Genomic DNA, 18443 nt, shown 5'->3' with positions numbered 1-18443 from the left:
TATATTGAGATTAGATGGTGGTTGAAGGTAGTCGACAGGAAACTCTGAACCCGGGTTTCGTGCTACTTTTCATGTTGCAATGATCGATAACATTCGATCTGCAATAATAGGGACTAGACACTCATGACATTGATCGCCACCCAGTGATCAATCAATTGTGATAACAGTTTTACTACATTCAGATGAATGATTCCTATATTTGTTCGTAATATATTTCAATCATGTTATCAGTTAAATTAGTTTCTTCATAGAACTTCAAATTAAAAAGAAGTACATTAATTATCTTTCCATTTTCTTTGCTTCTCTTTCTTTTTTCCTTTTTTGAAAGAGGTGGAGGTCTCTTGAACATCTCTCTCAACAGAACTGTCCTTAAATTGAAATATTTCAATGTTTATATTCTCTATGTATATAGTTTTGAGGCAAATGAGTTAATCATCAATTCATTGAATATAAACACTGAAAATGATTATCTCTATTCGTATGTAACGCTTAAAGTAAGCATTAACTATAAACTGAATAAACAAAAAAACAAACAGAGATAGGCGTAACTAGAAAGTGAAAAAGATAACTTCTTTTCATAATTCCTTCATTGTTTCACTATATTTTTTAATCAGTTAGTGAAATAAAATAGAGAGAAACAAATCGATTGTAATAAAATTCAATATAAAAGTACAGGAGAAGGGGGATAAAACTTGAGGTGAAAAAAATTTTTTAATGGTTGAGATCATGAGTTCATTGAAGCTAGAACATCATGAAAAACCTGAAAGCACTAGATGAACGTTTCGATTTCGTGGATTACTTGAAGTCAGACATTAACACCTTTACATGCCAGTTCAGTGATCCAGAGGTTAGACGTTCGTTTGCAAGATCGATAGGTTTCGAATCGATAAGATTCGAATCTTGCGAGGTAGGATCATGAATGTGCACCGCTGAGGAGTCCCACAGTAGGACGAGACGACCGTCTAGTGCTTCAAGGTTTTCCATGGTGATCTAGTTTCAATTGACTCATGATTTCAACTATTGGAATTACTAAAATCTCCACAAAACTCCTTCTGATAAAGAAAAATTGATTAAGTAACGATTGAATACAGTTATGATATTTTGATAATAAAATAAATAAATGTTGGTAGAGGTTTACTCTCTGATCTGGATAGTTTGAACGTTAAACTTTCATCGTTCTTCTGAATGACATCTATCAGCACAAAATTTAGATGAATAGAGAAATACTTCTACAGATGTTTTGTTTAAATTTGTTGATTTATCAACGGTCCAATTGTGAAGGTTAGACATTTAGTGTCTATATTAGGGAGGAACACTAAGTTTTTTTAAGATCTATGATACATAACGTATGTTTACTTTCAATGAAGTGTATGATTCACGTGAGGAAGCTATGAAAAGCTTCCATATAGTGAAGCTCAGAGAGGTTATGCATTCTTAAATTGAGTCATGTTGATCATTATGTTAAAAGTTTGTAATCTTTCACTGTTGATTTTTGAAACCTCAGTTGATCAGTCTCCATTTCCATATGGGTATCCTGAACAGATAGCGTCGATACGAAGTTATGTCACAAATGTTTTAGTATATCTGGTATGCAACTAACAGTAGAATATAGGACATGCGTTTTATCATGCTTGAGACTTGTCAATTGAGTGTACCTGTACTCCGATGTTGATGTTCATATTGAGACACGAACCAAATATCTTTCGATCAAAACCTCTAACGCATTATCTTATCCATGGAGCCAATGAGCTCGAATAGCCACAAACGTATTGAACGAGTATTAAGTTACTGATGTATATAGATGTAAAGGTTTGAGTTCTATTGTTGTTAATATAAAATACTGCATTTGTTAGCCTCTGTTGCCATATATGAACCCTGAACGGATTAACTCAATACTGCCTGTTCAATTCTCATTATGAATATCAATACTAAGATCCAGGTATATATAAGTGACGAGTCCCAAATGGAACGAAACGCATGTCCTGGATTAAAATGATAGTCAAAATTCAACCTTGATGAAATCTGTATTTAAAAGAAATATTCAGATAGTTCATGCTCAGGGGGTGTACATCTGACAATAAAGGCTGGTTAATTCTAATCTTCAATATCAACTACAGACAAACTCAAACCCTTACACATACGTCTAAAATTTGATCTTACTGTTGGCAAACAATTCAACCCTACTTAATGACTCCGGTCTAAACCAAAAGAAAATTCGATATTAAGTGAATTAATTACAAACAAATTGAAAAAAAGTCAATATTGATTAAAATAATTATTGAGGTGTTAAACGTTTCTGTAATAAATATGCACACCCTTCTCATACTAATAAAGGATAAACTATGCAAAATCATTATGAAAAAAAAAGAACCGGTATCATAAGTGTTTTCAGAATCATGAGAGAAAAAACGAGATAACAATATATATATTTCTAGGTCACCCACATAAATACATCACGCGCATACCTACCTGACTGTGAATTCATCGATGAGGGTACCCGCATTTTTCCACTTAAATTTAACAGTTTATTTGTTGAATTATGATTGCCTGTTCTTGATTCACCATCATTATTGTAACCATTAGTTGGTGTAGTTTTAACTGCTGAGGAAAACGAAATTGAAGCTGGAAATTTTAATGATGATGATATTGTTGTTGTTGTGGTGGTGATGGTGGTAACTGGGACAAACAATGAAGAAGGCTTTGATTTATTTGTCAGATTATCATCAACAGAGTGATTATTAGCATAGTAGTTTGAATTATTTGACGATATAGAAGTATACGATTGTATTAAAGATTTAACAACTGAATTGGATGATGGTGAGGATGATGTTAGTGTCTGAGTCGTCAAAATCGGCGTCGTTGCGGTCATTGTTGTCTTTATCGTAGATGTTGGAATGGAAGAACATGCATCAGTTGTCTTTATTTCTGAACTGTCTATAAAGTTTATCGATGATAACGAAGACGATGTTAATGTATTATTAGTTTCATTACTTCTACTGTACAAATGAAGACGACTGGATGGTGCTAACGAGGATTGTGATAGACAAGTAGGAGTCACCGCTTTTTTACTCATAAAGGCTAGAGATACCGATGGTGATGATGATACTGATGAAGAAGGTGAAGAAATAGTTGATGGAGTTACCATTGAAGATGATTCATTTGGTGTTGTATATGGAGTAACTGCTGGTGATGTTGTAGTTATCGTTGATGTTGGTGATGATGACGATAATGTTAACGATCCTAATGAAGACTGTGCTCTTATATGCTTAGAATTAAGTTTTACTAAATTATCAAGAGTATCTGTAGAAAACTGTGTATCATTAGTGCTAATTGGTGTCTCAATGTTTGCAGAATTGTGTAAATCTTTTTGTTTGTGACTACGTGCCGGTAATGGAAGTACATTAATTGCTCCTGCTAAACGTGAACCACGACGTGGTGGACGTGGTAGATTATCATAAAGATTTGATGATATATTCACTGATTCTTCATCATTCTTAGGCTAGAAAAAAGAAAAGAAATAAAATGTAAAAACAATATAATCATTTCGAAAAACAGGATCTTTACAAATGTATCCACTAATACAATAGATTCAACTCATTTGAATGAATCGATACACAAATATTAAAGTACACCCAAAACTATTAAAATATTGATTTATAAGGGTTTTTATTTTCTTGGTATTGATGTCAATATTTGGAAGAGATCTGGTTCCATTAGGATATGTGCATTCTGAAGTTGAACAATGGCTGGTAGTGGTATCCAGGATGCCATTTTTGTTCAGTTTCGCACTCATCACATAGACACGTTGAAAGCAAGAGGTGCCAGGTTCGAATCTCTTTGTGAATATCAGCACTGGTAATCAATTACATTCAGTTTAAGTCCCAAATAGGAAAAAATGGGGGGAAATATTATTTTCTGTCAGATATTTGGAGTTGAAAATCTGAATCCAAATGTATGGTATATATTTTCTGCTTACAACTAGTAATAAAAACCTACGGCAAAATAACCTCATCCAGTCAGTTCGCTCAGGATGTGCATATATGTTAGTAAAGACTGATCGAAATTCACTCGTGAATATCAATAACAAAATCATTTAAACCCTTGCCAATCACAGCGTATAATTATAGTTGTAATAATTAACACCGAATCATTCCGTCACAATTCGATGCTCAATTAAGTGTTCGTATACATAAAATAATGGCTGGACAAATTCACTTGGTGTTGTTTTACTTGTCCTAAATAACAATGGGAAAATACAAGTAAAACAACACCAAATGAATTTAAACTTCACCCCATTGCACATACAGGTGGCTATCAGGACTCAGTATCTTAATGGAGAACGCGATGGCGTTTGAAACGAACAGTACTGGGTTCGAGTCCCGGAGTGAATATCAACTCTGGGATGCAAGTAAATCTAACTGACGCGCTTTCTGGATTCCACTGCTATTCACTATCCATTTTTGCTTATAATGGTTAGACAGTTAAGAGATCGAAGAAACAATGATAAATCCGGAGTTATAAGTACCTATTACTTGTAGGGTGACTACTTTATCTGTTATAAGTAGTCGATATACTGAATTTTCATACAAACGATCAAAAATTATATACATTCAACCAAAACTCATTTTGTCTTAAAACTAATAAGACGATAATCAATTCCGAACAGACAAAATATCATAAAAACAAGTGAACCATTTTTTGCATTCATTACTTATGAGTCACATAATCGGTGTTCAATAAAAATATGTTCAAACAAATTAAATAGTTAACAGGCATGTTTTTCATGTAGTTAACATTCAAAAAGAAAGTAATAACCAATTTTAGCATATAGATATTTGTGGATAATGTAGAATTTTCATAGTTTATATCATGGACTGGTTTCGCTTAGAACACCGTTGGAACCTAGAAGCACTGAAAGACTGTGTCATCTTAGTGTATGTGACTCAGCAGGACTCGCCCACAACGTTGTACCTGGGAATCGAACCCAGGACCTATGGTTGAGACTATGAAAATTCTACAGTCACTCCAAATCTCCTATTACTACTACTAATAATTATTCACTGTCTAGTAACTAGCTTTAAGTTCTAGTGAGAAACTGTGACCTGTGGGTGTTGGATGTCTATATCAGATGCGAGGTAGTTATCTACCACAACCAAAAGAAATTTGGTTGCGCAATATCGTGAATTGATTGAAGTTAGGTAATAGCACCAGTGGATTCCGGGTCAGTGGTCTAGAGGTTAAGCGATCGTGCGGGAGACCGAAGTTCCTGTGGTCGTGCACGTGCACTTCTGAGGAATCCTATACCATACAAGTACATCCAGGTTTGGTGAATATGGATGACATGTAGACAGAGACTAGTGAAGAATGACACCGATACTATTGAATGAGTCACATTTTTGATAGTTAAAGGTTGTTTTGCTTTTAATCCATTTTAAACGAGTGAAATTATGACCGGTTTATAAACTAGCTTTTAGATATTCAAATGAAGTTTGTATCATGACAAAAATAAGATCAAAAGATTAGATAGCAAATGCTGTTACAGCCATAAAGAAATAAATTGGTAGCTGGGATGAAAAAAAACCCAGAAAGATCCTTTAGTTATCGAAAAATTACTGGAAAAACAGAAAGTGACTTCGGATAGCGCATTTATTTAATTATTAGTGTGGGACAGATTGTTGAAATGTATAGTTTACATCAATAACTGGCCTTCGTAACATATGAGCCTTATAAGCTAGGAAGCACTGGATAGTTGTTTCGTCCTAGTATAGGGCTGCTGTGTGATAAGCGTCCATATGCTAATTATTCACTAATTTTTAGACATAGTTTTGACCTTTTAATGAGAAGCTGAGGCTGTTGGAGTGAGACAGATACTCAATAATGACAATAAATGAGAGTCCAGTAACAGAGAATTAGTTCAAGTTAGACATCTTAGAAATCGAATACTAACACAATGGTCTGAGTGTGTTCGTACATGTAGACTACCGAAGAGTTGCATACTAAGAAGAAACAGATGTCCAGTGCTTCCATGATATAATCTATAATATTGAGTCATTAATTAAACATTTACAGTCTTCTAAATTTAGGAGTTTGCAGTATAGACCATATTCCCTTTGTTCCCGAAGGTCAAAGGTCCAAGCTCTAAAATCATCAGTTGGATACTTCCACATACTCAATAAACTACTTATCTCAACTAATATGTATGTTGAGGTTGGTTAGAGCTAGACCATCATGAAATATCTAGAGTACTGGATGGCCGTTTCGTCTTACTACGGGACTCCTCGGCAGTGCGTGTTGACGATCCCACCTCGTGGGACTCGAACACAGGACTTGATGGTCTCTCATGCGAACGCTTAAACTCTGTATCACTGAGCCGGTATCCAACGGTGTTAACGTCTAACTTCAACCAACCCATGAAATTGCACCACCGTCTATTATTGTCTTCAGTGAGTTACTGCCTCAAAGCAGACGCGGTTGAACTCCACTGGTCACTGTTTCTCACTAGAACTCCAGGAAATCCGTCTTGATGCTAGTAACTGCTGAGCACATGATAATTATTATCAGAAAACGGGCTGTTGTATTCTGAAGACATCACTGTACGACCATTCGGTTACAAATATTACGCTGCTTTTATTCAGGCATCATCAATAACGCTTTCAAAAAAGGATTCCTGTTGAAAGTTATACACTTTAAAGACGCATTAATTAAGTATATACAAAAACTACTAGAAAATAATTGTTACAAGAGGTCGAATGTAACTGACAAAAATCTAACATCTTCAGTTTCATCTGAGACTGACTAAAAATAGGGAGCAAATATCTGGTAATAGTAGTAGTTTCACTATAATGAAACTCCGCCTCAAATCGTGTAGTTAAAATGATGAGTAAAATGTTTCAACATTTTAGAACAGTGTATTTTGTATCCGATATCTGACAGAAAAAACAACTTCAGATGTGCATAGTGCTTATTTTTGACTGTGACTAGTAATAAGGTATATATTTAAAAACATAAGAAAAGTTGAACTCCACCTGTGGTCTTTAGAAGATTAATGCCAGTACCAAGCCCAGATAAGGAGGGGGTTGGACATGAGGTCAGCAACCCCATCCCGTAGAGACAAACCTTACTTAAAAAAGCACTAACTAGGAAAGTCATTTAAACCATTTAAACTCTGCTCTGAGGGCTGAATAGTTTTCATTTAGAAGAATAATGACGCCTCATGGTGAAAGACGGTATTCTTCAGGAGAGATGTTGCTGTACTCTGGTCGCGAAGAAGAAAATGCTCTGCACACTCAAGAAGTTGCATTGAAGCTGTCCAAAGAAGAACGAAGAGCGCTTAAATGATCTCATTGACCTAGAATCTTCGAAATGAAGAAAAAGGGGTTACAATGAATATTATCCAGTGCTATCCGTCCATCAATGATAGAAATGAAGACGATAAAAATCAGTTTTATGAAAAGCTGCAGTCGATCACCGATAAATACCAATGAAAAAAGACCATCCTGATGGGAGACCTAAACGTCAAGGTTGGAATGGACAACAACAGGTATGAAGATATCATGGGACGACATTGACTGGAAGAAATGAACTACAATGGTGAGAGATTTTCGAATTTATGTGCCTTCAACAAAATGGTTATAGGCGACACTACATTACCCCACAAACACATAGACAAAGCTACAAGGGTCTAAACGGATCACGCTACATAGAACCAAATTGATTAGATTTCAGAAGATCCATGGGAGATGTAAGAACAAAGAGAGGAGCGGATGTAGCTTCAGATCACCACCTGGTTGTGGTCAAAACGTGACTGAACCTAAAGAAGCACTGTACATCAACTTTCTTGATTATGAGAAGGCGTTTGATAGTGTGGATAAAAGGACTTCACGGAACCTTCTTCGACACTATAGTGTGCCTGAGAAAATCGTTAACATCAAACAGAATTCATATTACGCACTACACTGCAATGTTTGGCATAGAGGACTGCTCACAGATGCCTTCCAAGTGAAGACTGGTGTCAGACAAGGCTGCCTACCCTCCTTTTCGTTCTTCTGGTGATCGATTGGATTATGAAGATTTCCACATCTAAGGAGAATCACGGAATGCAATGGACTACTTGGATGCGGCTAGACGATTTGTACTAAACAGATGACCTAGCTCCCCTATCCTATACACAGCAACAAGTGCAGGTAAAGACAGCCAGTGTGGCACCAGCCTCTGCAGCAGTACGCCTCAATATTCACAAAGGAAAAGGCAAGATCCTCAAATACAACACGGAGAACATCAACCAAATCACACTTGATAGAGAAGCTCTGGAACAGGTGGAAACGTCCACTTACTTTGGCAGTATCGTTTATAAATAGGGAGAATCTGAAAATTTGAATGCACGAATCAGCGAAGCAAGAGCAGAATTACTACAGATGAAGAACATATGGAACTCAAAACGACTGTCAACCAATATCAAAATCAGAATCTTCAATACGAACGTCAGGACAGTTCTACTATACAGAGATGAAACTTAGAGGACTATTACAACCATCATAAAAAATACAGGTATTTCTAGAAAATTGTCTACGCAAGATACTTAATGTCCGTTGATGGAATGCCATCAGAAGCATCCTTTTGTGGAATAGAACAAGCCAGCTTCTAGCTGAAGAGGAAATTAGGAAAAGACGATGGAAGTGGATAGGATATACATAACGGAAATCATCGTACTGCATCACAAAGCAAGCGCTAACTTGGAATCCTGAAGGCAAAAGGAAATGAAGAAGACCAAAATACAAATTGCATCGGGAATTGGAGGCAGACATCAAAAGAATGACCAGCAGTTGAAAACAACTGAAAAGGACAGCTCAGGGCAGAGTTCATTGGAGAATCCTTGTCGGCGGCCTATGCTCCCACGAAAAGTAAAAGGGGTACTGTAAATATGTAAGATAAGTTGTGTTGGGGGTGGAATATTACGGATCTGAATTCAACTGAGAAAAGTTCAAAGTTCTCGACCAGAGAAATTCCAAGCATGATACAGTATGTTTGGAAGCAAGGCACTCAGAAAAATCGATAATTAGTAGATATATTGCTAGAGACCTAACTTATAGAGCCAATATGAAGAAGGTCAATTAGTCATATAGTCAGAGGTAGGTTGAATAAGACAGTTAACTTGAATACAATGACAAATAAAAACAACGGAATTCAGTAAAATAACTATTCACAAAGTCATCAAGACGAACTAATTGACCGCTTATAGAATAACTATGGAGATAAACTCTATATGAAGTAAAAGTCGATAATATTATCCAGAATGACAACAAAAGTTTTATGATTACATCATATAACTTAGAGAATCCGGTAAAATCAAAAACTTAAATGTCATTTACTCTAGTGTTTAGATAAACGCAAAAATGAATTTACAGATTAAAAAATAACGTTCAAAAGAGTAACGAACACCAACTTACTACTGCTGCTTTACACAAAGTCGCTTTAAATACTTCATTTTTATCATTGGTATTTGATGGAATTACCTGTGAATCGACATCATCCGATGATTCCGGAGTGGCTTTCGGAGGAAAAGACTCTGATAGACCACTGCTTCCATTATTATTATTGCTTCTATTACTACCATTAATAGAATTTGAACTAGATCGTAGCATTGCAGATTCACTTGGTAATTTTGTACGCTTAGATCTTGCACGTGGTAATGTTCCATGAATACTACCATCTAATTGATCATTATCCAAATTATCATTTGTATTAACTAATGATTCGCCTACTTTGGTATGATGATTAATATTATTAGGAAGAGTGCCACTATCATTATTATTATTAGTAGTATTGTTATTGGCATGTAACTCTAAATTACTCAATGTTAATTGACTACGTTTAGTACGTTGTTTCGCTTCCAATGCTAATTGTCGTATTTGTGTAACTAAAGCATCAACTGGTTGACCATTTGGTGGACTACATCTAAAGAAGAATTTGCCATCACCAGTGGAACATCTTCGACCAGCATCAACACGTAATACACCATTGGATGCACCAAATCTACAAATGTACAAAAAATTTGTTATTGTTAAATATGAATGGTTCATTAAAACAAATAGGACTTTTGAAAATCATTCTACTGGCAATTAATATATATGATTATTACTATTACTTTCGTTATTGTATACTATATATATATATATATATATATATATATAGAGAGAGAGAGAGAGAGAGAGTCAAAAAGGGACTCTATCAAAGGGGGCAAAATTAAAAGGTCCTGAATTCAAAACATTTATCCTGACTAGTCACATTCAGTACTAGCGAAAAGAATTGAAGAAGTTCGTATATGAGTAGTAATGAGGGTTTTCTATGCTTTCATATAACATTCCCAAAGATTAAAAGTTCTTTCAAGCTAGAAAAGAACTTCTAGGATCTGAAGCTACTAAGAAGAACTAATCGTCAAATGGTTATTATTAAAATCATTTCAACAGTACGTTAGGTCAGCTAATCAAACTTAAGAATATAAACTATGAGGAACTGGAACATACCATGAATTATGATTGATCCATACGTTTAACCAAATAGAACGAAGTTAATACTTATTCTAGGAGAAGAAATTTTATGCATTAAAGAGATTAGACACAATCACTATTGAATTTAGCGGATAATTCCAGTGGAAAATTATAATACCTTACGTTATGAGTAATGAGGTGCCAATATTTCAACATTAAGTGATTTTTCATTTATTTCAGGACTTGGTCATAGAGAACCTTAAACCAAACTCCTATCATTTGCTTAGTGTATATCAAGTTAACAATAAAATTAGAGAATGGGGGTTCGTGGAGATTGTAGTTAATTTTAACAGTTGAATTCATGAGTCGATTTAAGCTGAGAGAACTGGACGGCCGTTTCGTCATTGTGTTCATTAGTGACTAGCTTCCTGAAGTTCTAGTAAGAAGCCGTGACCAATGGAATCCAATCTGTGTCAGTTGAAGACAGTTATCCACCTCAAACAATTGATGAACAGTTGCACAAGATCATGGATCAATTGAAGTTAGACATTAACACCGTTAGATGCCAACTCAATGGTCTAGAGAATTAGCGTATACGCGCGAAACCGAAGGCCTTGGGTTCGAGTCCTCTGTGCGGGGCCGTGGATGTGCACTGCTGAAGGCGAAATGACCATACAATGCTTCCAGGTTTTCAATGGTGGTCTGGCTTAGATCAACTCATGAGTTCAACTATTAAATATGAAATTCTAAAGAAAAACCTTAATAAAACGCTTTATATTACTGAGAAATATATATTTCAATGGAATCACTTCTCAACTTGAAAAAAGTAACATTAAAATATAAACGTATCAAATCTATTGTGGAAAGAGGTATTCAAGAAGATAAAGTGTAACAAACACTTTGACCTTTGCCATTTACTTAAAATCTATCATATTCACGAAGTTATTACAGGACATGTTCTTCAATGTCAGATCTAATATATATATATATATATATATATATATATATATATATATATATATATATATATATATATATATATATATATATATGGAACTGAACAGTTCACAATACTTCACACGGTCGCATACGTTTCAAATTAGATATCTACTGACTGATAAGCCATTTTAAGACAAACTGTCAGACCATTCAGTCAAACATAAGCAACAGAGAAAATGACACATCTACGCATCAATTTAGTAACCACATCATAAAAACCTAATAAAATGAAATTATTAGCGTAAATGTTAGAGTATTAGAATAAGTGGCAGTAACAATGGTAGAGAATATTATATACAGAAAATATGTTTCAAGAAGAAATAGTGAATTCGTGGGATAGTAAATTTTAGGTATCTTTAAATTTCGGGATCTAAAGGAAGACAAAAGGTAAATCAATCTGTGCCATTGTGATTAATTCTCAGTCATTTCACCCAAAATCTACGACCATTATTACGGTAATCTCGAGAACCACAACTTGATAAACAGAACATACCAACACGATTCAGTCCAATAGTCAATGATTCGTTCACCGTGACATTCAAGCCTATATCACCCAGCTTCAAGACTGAGACATTACCATTGTGCTATTCAGGCCTTGATTGACTTTATGTAGGACTGTTATTTACGACTGGTAGGTCATAAAGCAATAACCGATGTTATATTTGTCAAGTTCCTTATTGTTTATCAAATTCTGTCAATCAATTTTCAAAGTAATTTGTGAAGCTCGGTGACAATTGTTCGAACGAACAGAAAGAATCAGTTTCATCAAAATTACAGATATGCTTAGTTGGCAATTGCCAAACAGCACTAAACCGAGGTCAGATTAAGTATCCTGCCAACTATCTTACATTTCAGCACTGTCCGAATGATATCAAGTCACTTATATTAACATTTGCATTGTCGTTTCAGTTCATTAGTAGCACTACAGTACTCGATAAACATAACATTAGTCATTAGCCAGTGATTAATCCATTGCAAACAATGGAACTTGTATAAAATTGAAAGAGAAAAAAAATAGAAACACTAATTAAATATGACGGTTGCAGCTTTCTTTATCACAGACGGACAGAAACATACACACACACACACAAACATGATAAAGCATCAAACATATCCGAAATTCAAACTTTTCTTACATTTAAAAGTTCCAACAACAACAAAAACAAAAAAACGGGCAAACCAACAAATCAACAGAGAAACTCATTCACCAATTATGAAAAAAGAGAAACTAAAGTGTACATTATTTTAATGCTTCATGTAACAGTTATATATGTATGTAAATAATTAACGTGTGCTAACTTATCAGATTTCAAGAAAACATTACTATATACGCCCCCCTCTGTATTGTACTATAATACTTGGTAACTAATGACTTACATTCCGTACAAAGTTTATTATTATTGAAAGAGTTAACACATTTTATTAATTTTGTGTAACTAAGTGATAAACTAAAATCAAGTACATTCATCTGTTTATATGGTGAATACAAAGCTGAAATTGGCCGTTATTTTGTTTACTACATGGTAGGTAATGCATAAATATTCATATATATATATATATCAGTAGAAATTTCTTTCAGTCTATAAAGAACCAAATAAATAAATAAGACAAATGGGAATGAAATACAGCATTATAGATAGAAACTTTTTTGTTTTTAGTGTAGTTCAAAGACGTTAAGCATGAATGATACTGTGATTATGGCTAAATAGATGTCTTTATTGTTTATAAAATCTGTGATTTGTACAGTTTTAAGTCTGTAAGCTTTTAAGAAAGTGAACGTAAACACGAGAGGAATTAGTTTTTCAGGAGGAGCGGGGGGTAGAAGAAAGAAACATTAGACTGTATATAAAAAGAATAAAAAAAAGGAAACTTACACTAGACTATTAATGACTTCAGTTTTGAATCATATGTCAAGTACTTTCTTTTTACTAGAATAACTTCTAATGTTTTACACAAATAGTAAAGATGTGCCAAAAACAATAATTGGAAATTGGATGTAAGTTTATTTCATATCATGAAGTGATTTTGCGAATCTGATGCTTCTCTAATTGTTATAACTTGTGCCCTGTGTTCTATTAATGTATAATGTAATCGACCGGACAAATGACGCATAAAAACAAGTACGAGTAGTCTCGAGTCCTTATTAGTCCAGCTTCCTGCCTAGCCACCAATCTCAGCCTCTGAGATATGAATCACTTATTCCAAACATACTGGGTATATAAACCAACCAAAAAGACCATATCGTACCATAAAATAGGAAGCAACATTTGTACAAGATTTAGTCAAATGTGGCTGTGAATGTGGAAGACTATAATTAATAAACTGGGAATAACTTAAGAATAGTAAATCGTATAATCATAGTTCATAGGTCAAAATAAAGCTCATAATTAGAAGGACACGAGTATGAATAGTTTAGTTACTTAACAATTTTACGATAAAAATATACGTCTAGCATTAGTCCATAAATGAATCCCAAAAGTTACCATTCATTATTCTCATTGGGATATAACACTAATTCACTTAATCAGTTTTAGTGTTAACACTCGATATGGATTCACAGTGGGAATATATCTTCAAAAATCATAATCATGTGTTTACTAGTGATTAATTTCAAGAGGTATTCCTTAGAGTTCTAGTGAGAAGCTATAACCAGTACAGTTCAATCATTGTCTAGGTGAGAGATTTAACCACTAATAGATCTGACTGATGGTTGGGTAACATCAAAAGTTGTTTAGAGTGGAAAACGTCAACCACTGTACGTCGAATTCATTAATTTATAGGTTAAACGTTTTTTGCAAGACTTGAAAGTCTGGAGTTTAATCTCCGGTGGAGAGGTCATGGACGCGTATTACTGATTAGTCCCATATTAAGAAGAAACATCTATCCAGAGATTGACTTGACACTAAAACTTTATCAAATAAGTGGATATTGAAGTAATAGTAGTATGTTTATTTTTCAGTAAAGTAATTTAGTGTAATTTATCAAATAAATACCAAAGTCCTACAGGGGATTAGTCACAGACTGAATAGTTCAGAATTAACGTCTCAAACCATTAATATAGGTTATGTGCATTCGGATTCTGTGGAGGGAGGGAGTATCAGTTACATAAAAGTTTCAGTTACATCAATCTGAAAAGTATCAACCAGTCTAAAATCTATGTTTAGGGTTTTCTGCTGACTCTCACCATAACTTAGGACACCAAAAAATAATCCACGCAATGTTTAGTCACTTCGACTGGTGGCTATATTGCAGTTTGATCGATAGGATTTGGTCAGTACCAAGGGAATATACACAAATACGAAATCGGTTACTACTCAGTAATAGAGAAGTTAGTGGAATGTTGGTCTGAATTAAAACAGATATCTACCATTGTAAATTTTCTTCTAAGAAGCCAATAATTCTAGACTCTAATTTGTCTAAAACTTTTTAAAGACATTGATATGTTGACAGTGAAAGTAAATATGTTTGGCCACCGAGCGTGAAATGACAAACACAGATTATTAACGAATTAGTATTTTGTGATTTCCTTCCCATTATTGATTTCAACTCTGAATTCACTGAATATAGACTACTTGATATATTATATTCAATAAAGATTTGTCTACTTTATACTTTGGTTCTTTATAATTTGTCGTGAATCATGTGTCTGGTTTAACATGATCCGAGTCTTTGAATAGCATATCGATAATGTCTACAATCTAACAATAACATCATCTCAGTCATCAAATGTACTAGCTTATAATAGTAGTATAACATAGCAAACAGAAAAAATATTTCTATTATTCTATTATATCAGAAACTCTATACCTATTTTACTGAAATCAAAGTTGTCTTTTAATTGAATAGTAATTCTACAAAGAAAAACATATAGTATTACACATTAAGACAATATACTTAGTCTTCAATTGATTAATGTACACTCAAATTGGGAGACCATATATATGTACAATGATCACTGATACATTTTTATTTATGGTCTTTGACCGATTTTGAAGAAACAACAATTAGGTTTAAAATTTCATTTAGAAAATGATGAATGAACTATATATATAATCATAAAAATGGTCTAGTTTTAAGAGACTGTTTTATTTATATCTATGTGAAAAAGGGTATTTGTTCTATGCATAACAGAGTAAAATAGATAAAGCTTACTAATTTTGTGTAACTTACACTTCTTGAATTAAAGATCAGCCAATTCTCAATTCAATTATCAATATATATCACAGGTTGAAATCATGAGCCAATTGAAGATAAACCACCATGGAAAACCTGGAAGCACTGGATGGCCGTTTCGTCCTGGTATGGGACTCCTCAGCAGTGCGCATCCACGATCCCGCACCACGCGGGATTCGGACCGAGGACCTACGGGTTTCGTGCGCGAGTACTTAACCACTAGAACACTGAGCCGACACCCAACGGTGTTAATGTCTAACTTCAGCCAATCCACGAAGTTGCGCCACCGTACACCATTGTCTTCAGTGAGCTGATATCTCACAACAGACCTGGTTGAACTCCGTCCAGTGCTTCCAGGTTTTCCATGGTGGTCTAGCTTCAATTGACTCATGATTTCAACCTGTGAAATTTCTAAAAATCTCCACAAAACCCATTCTGATATCAATATATATGACAGATATTAAAAAAAAGATTCAGATAAGAAGAAAATTCGATGTTTAGTACTTGATAATAACAATTTGAGATTGATATTAATTGAAATCAACTCTCTTAAGCTGAACATTAAAAATGTATTTAAAGTAGTATTAAGTTACTGTTATTGGGGTTTTCCCGTGTGGGTTCGAATCCCATCCCCGTCGCCAGATGTTATATCTTGAATGTTGGTTTCTTGATATACCGCGTATTCTTCCGAAAGGTGATTGAATGGAACATCTTCGGCTCCTTCTGAGCCTCTTACAACTTCATCGAGTTCATCGGTGGTCCATCGTCACAGTTACATGGTTTTGAAGATTGTTCATCTTGAAAATAGTTTTGACTAAAACCTGATATTGATTGGGAAACAACTATAAACGTGAAAGTATTTGTTTAGAACCCTTAATAATAGTGGTATTAGTGTAGTATGTGTTACTGATGTCGATAGATGTATGTATCATCAATATAAAGTGGAATGCCTGGAGACAGTCGGTTGAAAAGATCGAAGAGAAGAAGATGAGAACAGAGAGCGATTTGTATGGAAATGAAGGAACAATAAAGTCTGAGACAATTGATTGAAATTTTGCAAATGAAGTACTTACTGTATAGTTTTCAGACTTTACTAAGAGATTCTGAAATTTTCTATTCAAACTCATTTATTTCTCCCTAATTGTCTTCTCGTTTATTACATAAGAAGTATACGCTCTTAGTGAAAAATAAACTATGAAAGTAAGGAATAATAACAAGGGTTACTATATCAACTGGTAAATTAGTAATTTCAATAGTTGAAATCATGAGTCAATTGAAGCTAGACCACCATGGAAAATCTGAAAGCACAGGGCGGCCATTTTGTCGTAGTATGGGACTCCTCAGCAGTGCGCATCCACGATGTCGCCCCCCCCCCGCGAGATTGTGACAGACATTTAAAATGTAATGTCAGTCACAAATATGTGTATTGGTTCAAAGCATCATGTTTCAAATAAGTACAGAGTTAGAAGAGGTTACATAAATGAAAAACAGAAGAGTGGAAACAGTGAATCTCATCATTTCAGTGGAAATTAAAATATACATCTATGAGTTAAAACGAATGAACAAGATCGAAAATAAAAAGTATGGAATAATATTAAGCCATTAGTCAGGCTGCCATCAGTTTTATTTCGATCTACTAACCAACGATGAACATCGGGTTGAGTTGTATTTGAACATAATCAACATGTAAACACTCCCCTTTATTGATGGTTATTCATGAATTAATCAGGCAACCTACTAATTTTTATCTAATTCAAATAAAAACTCTCCCTCCTAAACTACTTCACTTTATATACATGTGGGTAATTATGATCATGAGTTCGACTGTGGAAGCGTCAAAATATTGAACAGCTGCAACATGAGATAAATTCCAAAAACCAAGCACTCAGATCAATCAGCAACTATCGATATATTTAAATAGATTCGATTTATTACCCGATGAGAAAAAGGAATAAACAACCACAAGGCAATAAATCAAAGAATCTATAATCTCCTCACTAGTCAGATTTTAGGTGATGCATAAGTATCTAGAGTGTTATCATCAGCTTAAAATAATCAACCTTATAGTTTATTTATTTAAATATAAACCTAAAAATATTAAAATTGCTTTTCACTAGATTTAAAAAAATATAACCACAGTTGACGAAATTTTGGGCGTTAATCATAAACTACTTGTGAGACATATGTAACGGGAATAAAGTTATGTTAATTATAGCAAGCATTTATATAATAGATTGACTCATGAATTCAACTATTATAATTACTACAATCTGCAAAAATCCCCATTCTGATAATAATCATGTGCTCACTAGTGACTAGCTTTAAGATGGATTTTCTTAAGTTCTAGTGAGAAAGCGTGACCAATGGAGTTCAATCTGTGTCAGTTGAAGACAGTTATCCACTTCAAACAATTGATGAACAGTTGCACAAGATCATGGATCAATTGAAGTTAGACATTAACACCGTCGGATGCCAACTCAATGGTCTAGAGGTTTAGCGTATACGCGCGAAACCGAAGGCCTTGGGCTCGAGTCCCATGTGTGGGTCCGTGGATACGCACTGCCAAGGAGTCCCTTACTAGGAAGAAACGGCCTCCAGTGCTTCCAGGTTTCCAATGGTGGGCTGGCTTAGACCGACTCATGAATTCAATCATTAAAATTACTACACAAATCTCCATTCTGAAGAAACAAGGTACATGTAATATTTTATTATTACACCATCTACCTTATTCTCATGTTCTGATTGGCTCTTGTGAATAGGGATTTTGTTTTAGCCAATAAGCGT

The 18443-nt window shown here is 34.4% G+C and overlaps 1 protein-coding gene across 2 annotated transcripts in view; it reads right to left on the bottom strand.

Annotated features, from left to right (window-relative positions):
* Window positions 1-18443, bottom strand: part of MS3_00008008 (uncharacterized protein) — a 71157-nt gene that overhangs the window by 14083 nt on the left and 38631 nt on the right. For both annotated transcript variants that reach the window (XM_051216343.1, XM_012937408.3), the window contains 2 exons: window positions 9447-10032; window positions 2470-3499 (listed from right to left, as the gene is read on the bottom strand). In XM_051216343.1, coding sequence (XP_051066920.1) covers window positions 2470-3499; window positions 9447-10032 — 1616 coding nt within the window. The remainder of the gene's footprint in view (window positions 1-2469; window positions 3500-9446; window positions 10033-18443) is intronic.

The sequence above is a fragment of the Schistosoma haematobium genome, chromosome 4 (genome assembly GCF_000699445.3).
Source record: "Schistosoma haematobium chromosome 4, whole genome shotgun sequence".
Classification (NCBI taxonomy): Eukaryota; Metazoa; Platyhelminthes; class Trematoda; order Strigeidida; family Schistosomatidae; genus Schistosoma; species Schistosoma haematobium.
The sequence above is the reverse complement of the archived record's forward strand: the minus strand, read 5'-3'. Positions and strand labels throughout refer to the sequence as shown.